We start from the raw sequence: 6,000 nt of genomic DNA, 5'->3' as shown, positions 1-6,000 counted from the left end.
TGGCACCGAGTGGGGACTTTTAACGAATACCAATATTCTCTAAAACGTTGTTGAAAACAACAAGTTTTGCCTCTCTTGCTACATTTGATATTCTCTTGACTGTCAAATCTAATATATCAGAATGATGAGTAACATTTCTCAGTCAATAAGATTTATATCGATGATTCGATCGTGAACTTTGAAGTTGAACTGTATATGCATTAAAATTAAAATTAAAAATTAAAATTAAAAATTAAAATTAAAATGTTCTGTACAGATCACAATTCTGATTTTCAAAGGATTCTCTAGATGTAGAATATTCTTTTCCTAGCAGTCTGAGGTCACCTAAGCTAAGCTGGTACTGTGCCCCTCAGGCTGCTAAATTTTATCTGAACATGAAAGATATAGGTATATACCAATGTACTAATGCTACTTAATTAAAAAAGTAACATAAGTTAGAAAATAGTTTGAGAAGAGACATAACATATATAGGTAGAGTATACACTGATGAAGGTTTCCCATTCAATCGTTCTCGAAGATATTTTTCAGTTGAGTATAATGGTTTTCAATACATAGTTTCATAGTTTCAACGATAAGATATAGAGTGTCGGTTAAAGTATGGTAAAGTTGCGTATTTTAGAGACCTATTCCATGATGTGAAGAAATCGAATATAGCTCTTTTGGTTCTCGAGATATACAGGAAAAACCAAAAAATACCAAATTATTTTTTTGCCTATATCTTCTTTATTCGCAGACATATTGAAAATTTGTCCACATTTTGCTGCTGGTACTTGATGTGTGCTCTTAGAATATATCCATGAATCTTTTATACAGGGTGTTATCTGATTTGGGCCACCCCCCTCATTGAATTTTCAAATACGGACCTGTATTTTTAGTTGTAGTTTTTGGATCGTAGACGTTCACTTCATACTGAGAAATTAAATTAAATTCAATATTTCTGGATGTTTCGGTAATATTCAATTATAATTGTGTGAATTATTCCTTTTTGAATTACGGCCATGGAAATTGGTTGACTGAGTTGAATAAAAACTTTCCCGTGTCCCTATGTACCGTAGAGTTTTTAAAAAATTTTTTTTCATTTTTAGGTACCTATTCATATTTTTCCATTGCTTTGAGCGTTTTCTACAATGAACTTCGAATAAGAAAACCTTTTATGATTATTTAAAACATATCTACAACAAAAATATATTATATGTGTTTTGATGAGCAGAAAAAAAATGGTAGCAATAATAACATGGTAGCAGTAATAACATTACTACACCAAAGGCTCCAAACAATGCATCACAAGTTAAAAATGGATGCCTCAAATGAACCACAGCAAGCGAATACTCACACATTTTTCAGGACAAATGCTGGATTTCAAGCAAAGTTGTATGGTTCACATCATAACAAAGATACCCCGCTGTTCGTTTTGCTTATTGATATGGTCGAAGATTTTCCTGTGGGTGATTATAATACTTTTGGATGTATTTCATCTGTTGATGAATACTGGCTGAAGATGGTAGATGCTGGTCCCACTCGCCATCGCCCGGTGAGATACCATCACAACGGCTTAGGCAGCGTGAAGTTGCTTTATGGCTGTGCCACTGTTTCACGTTTCAAGGGTGTGAATATAGAGAAAAATGCATGATGGCCCTTCTAGGGTCAAAATACCCCGGAAGTAAAATAGCTCCCCAATCGGATATCCGGGTGGGGGCTGTTTTAAGGGCATCATCTTGCAGTCTTTCGGAAACCACTATTTCTGACAGTTAGCAGGGTCTTCCTAACATCAGTCCGTAGGAAAAAAGGATGGTTACTGCACTTGCTAAGAGGCCCACTAGCAACTTCAAAATCGATATCTGCAACATCAGAGGACTTATGTCAAATATAAACTCACTGCACCAACATCTGCAATCAAATAGTCCTCATATTCTTGCAGTCACAGAAAAGTTAATGTTCAACTAACCCCTTCAATTTTCTATATTCCGGCTATGATTTCCACTGCCGATTCAGACGTAACTTTGGAATATCTCTTCTTATCAGAAGCAATCTCTTCTGTCAACAAGAGAAAGTCTGGATTCCCGAAACTTTGATGTTATGTGGTTCAATATAATATTACGGAAGATTATCAAATTCATATGTTGCATTTATCGACCACCTAGCGATACACAATATAGGTAACTATTCTCTTTTCTTGCAAACACCATTGATTTTCTGCAAATCACTTGCAACTGCACTTGCAACTTGCACTTGATAGTCTGGAACATCGAAGAAAGGTTGGATATTTGTCTCTCTTCTATAGATACTTTCAGGAGAATTGTTCAAGTGACCTGGGCGGTTTAAGAACTGTTTCATTTGGAGAACGGCGTTTATATGAAATGAACTCCTTGAGAACGGTTTTCCAGATGGATTTGATCTCCAGCAATCCAAATCCAATGTGAATCACTACTTTTGCACAGGCACCGCTGTAAGAGCGCCTTAAGGATATTATATTACTAGCAATGTCCATAATTATAATTAATGGGTATCCCTTTGAAAACTGACTTTACCAAATTGAAAACCTATTGAGAAATGGTAATTTATCACTAGCACAAGTTGCAAAAAAAATAAGTAAAATTATGCAATGCGAAAACGAATATCCAAAAAATATAAACTGCATTGGTTTTTCTGTGTTAACAAAAATGACACCGGAATTTTCTTCGAAATAAAGTTTCGAGCATTTTCACTATCTGCAGAAAATGATAATGAATGGTTTCTCACTAACAATGGCGATGTTAAATCTATGGAGTCTCCTTTTATTAGCGGAACTGCAGTTCCGCTAATAAATGTTTAGGGTTCATTCTATTATTCGAAACCTATTAAAATTATGTTCAGCCAAGGAAGTTAGGGGCAGAGTTGTAGCAATAGAATATAAAGCTGAAAGATTTTTTATTCCTCTATTACATACTCTTCAATAAACATAAATAAAAAATAAATATTCTTATTTTGTATAACAAATTGAATGCTCAGTTTGAAATTGAAAACCAATTCTTTCAAAATGAAAATGAACTAACCAAAACATGAAATGTATGAAGTATTCCTATTTTGTATAACAAACTGAATGCTCAGTTTGAAATTAAAAACCAACTGTCTTGAAATTAAAATGAACTAACCAAAACATGAGATGTATTATTATTTTATTTCCACTACTCCTTCACTACTATGTATTATTACTTTTCTTCCACCACTCTTTCACTACCAGTTTTTGGCAGAAAATCCAGATTGTCGGACATACTCTGAAATGAAAAAAAAACATAAATAAATATAGTTGAAGCGACTGGTTTAAGTTTGACGATAGTCGTGTCATTAAATATTCTGGCAATATCTTGAATTTATTGAAAACTCTGGAGATATCCTCTATTTTAGTCTATAAAAGAGAGGACATTGGCAGAACAAGATCTTCAGATGATGTGGTGCTGCAGGTTTTTCCGGGTTTTCCAGCAGCAGCTTCACCTTTATGTATGTTTGTTTCCTTGTAACTCTCAAGCTCGGGATCTGCATTTGACAGAATTATCGACATTATTGCTTGATCTATTCGCGGGCAGATGGTTCTGTAACCTCTTTGATATAATTCAAACTCACTTCACATGTATTTCTTCATTTAAAGAAAGGAATTTTGTTATTAAACCGCGCGCATGCTACCTCATTTGTAACCCTGTAACCCTGCTGCCTTCCTTGGGCTTCTTTCTAAGGAAGAATAGCATAAAGCATAGCATAGCCCACTGACTAGTAAGAAACTTTCTCTTCCTTATTCAGAGGAATCGGGCAAATTACAGATATGTAGTTGGTTAGTATCTCGTCCACTAGATGGAGTGACATTTTGTTGTTCGCTCCAACTTAGGAAGAGGAATGAAATACTCTGAAAGAATTCAATTATGGAATATCATTGACTTGAGGTCGATGGTGGCCACTATCTTGCACTGACGAGTGGCTAATGAGCCCGAAACCGGTCTGCAAGTGTGTCCGTTCCAAAATTGAAGGTCGACTCTTTCAGTTGTATTGACAATTGCATATGCAGGAAATTTTCTGTGTCGGATATAATCCAACTCCCTTCGTGGTATTAGCCAAGAAAGTAGTAGTCCATTCAACCTACTGTGTAAATATATCCGAGACTGGCTTGAACGTTTAAAGTTCATTTCTTTAGATTCATTAGTTGTTTATTCATCCATTTATAACATTTGTACCTGTATTGTCGTTATTTTCAATCATGAATAGATGACATTATTATTATAATTTAATTAACTTACGATATTTCTGCCTACATTTCCTTCCTTATGACTGTCTGCAATCTCTGTTTTACCCACAGGATCATTACTAAAATCTTTAGTTTCCTTTGTTTCTTTCTGAGCCTAAAAAAACCTCAGTTAGGATAAAGAAATGAAAACCACTTCAATCACTTACTTTATATGTGAGACTAGTAGGTCTTCGTTTAGTTCTTGAACTCCTAGCTAAACTACTCTCGCTTCGTTTTGTTGAATTTCTAATCACAGCTTTGAAAAAATCTTCACAATTTTTCAAGGTAAAATCATCATCAGATAGATTTACCACTCTGAAGAATAAGCCAATAATATTTTTGAATATTTTAAACGGAATTTTTTCTTTGCCATCTCTGGCACCTCCAGCCCAAGAACAAAACGTCATAAATTTTCGAGAAAAAATTTTGTCGACCAATATGTAGCAATTGGTTATGCCGTTTCCAGATCCTTTCCTTCCACACACATAACTGAACTTTTGTACATACTCTTCCATACAAGTTTTATTTGTGAGTTTCATTTCAAGTTTCTCTAAATCAGCTAAAGTGTCGATCGGATCAAAGAAAAAATCATCTTTATTTGTTGATGAAGCATCTCCACTTGCATTTTTGCATGAACAGGAAGTACTATTATTTGAGCTATTAGCCACACTATTTAAAATAACCTCCAATTTAGCAAGTTTTTGAAGAATTTTCAATTGCGTTTCTCGTTCAGCTGAGTGTCTTAAATTATATATAATATCTTGCTGATTTTCAATTACAATATCTTGATTTTGAAGCATTTTGTCAATTTTATTATTCACTTGGAGATCTAGTGAGGATGTAGATGGAACATTGACTTCGGTGACAATATGCGGAAATTCCTCGGAGACCTTAGCCACAGGACGCAGTAAGGAAGCCTCCTGAAATAAAAATTAAAGTTTTGAACTACATATTTGGCCCCATTCGTACATATACAGGGTGGCCAACCACATTCGCCTCGGTATTTCTATGAGAAATGCAGGAAGTTAGGGAAAAACTTTTAGCACAGTTATATGTGGATCCATGAGGAACATATTCCAAAATTATTTTGAAATATACAGGGTGACTGCCAAAAAAGTTACATACCGAAGTTATATTTTTTCATATTTTTAGATACTATAGACAAAATAAAGGTGAGTTATTATTTTATTTGCCATACTTAAAACTGACCGTTTCTGATAATTTTCGAGAAATTTGAAAATACAGACCATAATTTGAAAATTGTTTTAACCCTGTAACGTGCAACGAGCTGCTCGTGATTAAATGTAGGTACTGCTTAGCTCAACGGTTGAAGTTAACTACCACATTACATTTTTAATGCAATATTATTCTAAATGGCGAAAAAAATTGCTTCAAAATTTGGACACACATAACTTCTTAAAGTTGAATTGAACACCCGTGGCGTGATTTGACGCAAAAGTAGATTTCCTTCAAAACTATATTAGGGTTCCCTATACCTATCTCTTCTGGTTTTTACACAAAAAGCGTTTTTATATTTCACTTAAATAGTTTATAATTTCAATCAATGCTCAAAATGGTGTCCATTTTTCTCGATGCATAGGCGAACTCTCTCTTGAAATTATTTCTGAACTCTGGATAACATATCATGTGATATGAAACGAAACGCTCTTCTTATTCGTACTTTCATATCCTGAGGTGTCGTTGGAGGTGTATCGTTAACAATACTTTTGATATATCCCCATAAAAAA

The 6,000-nt window shown here is 34.4% G+C and overlaps 1 protein-coding gene across 1 annotated transcript in view; it reads right to left on the bottom strand.

The window, feature by feature from the left end:
* Nucleotides 1–2,901: 2,901 nt before the first annotated feature.
* The window catches only part of LOC111502702 (uncharacterized), a 72,864-nt gene continuing 69,765 nt past the window's right edge, over nt 2,902–6,000 (bottom strand). The window contains exons 6-8 of the mRNA XM_074172624.1: nt 4,420–5,172; nt 4,266–4,367; nt 2,902–3,254 (exon numbers count right to left, since the gene is read on the bottom strand). Coding sequence (XP_074028725.1) covers nt 3,189–3,254; nt 4,266–4,367; nt 4,420–5,172 — 921 coding nt within the window. The 3' untranslated portion in view covers nt 2,902–3,188. The remainder of the gene's footprint in view (nt 3,255–4,265; nt 4,368–4,419; nt 5,173–6,000) is intronic.

This window comes from Leptinotarsa decemlineata, unplaced genomic scaffold (genome assembly GCF_025532065.1).
Source record: "Leptinotarsa decemlineata unplaced genomic scaffold, Ldec_3_MD MMD2_tig00000133_RagTag_RagTag, whole genome shotgun sequence".
Classification (NCBI taxonomy): Eukaryota; Metazoa; Arthropoda; class Insecta; order Coleoptera; family Chrysomelidae; genus Leptinotarsa; species Leptinotarsa decemlineata.
Note: the sequence above shows the minus strand (reverse complement) of the source record. Positions and strands in the feature narration are given on the sequence as shown.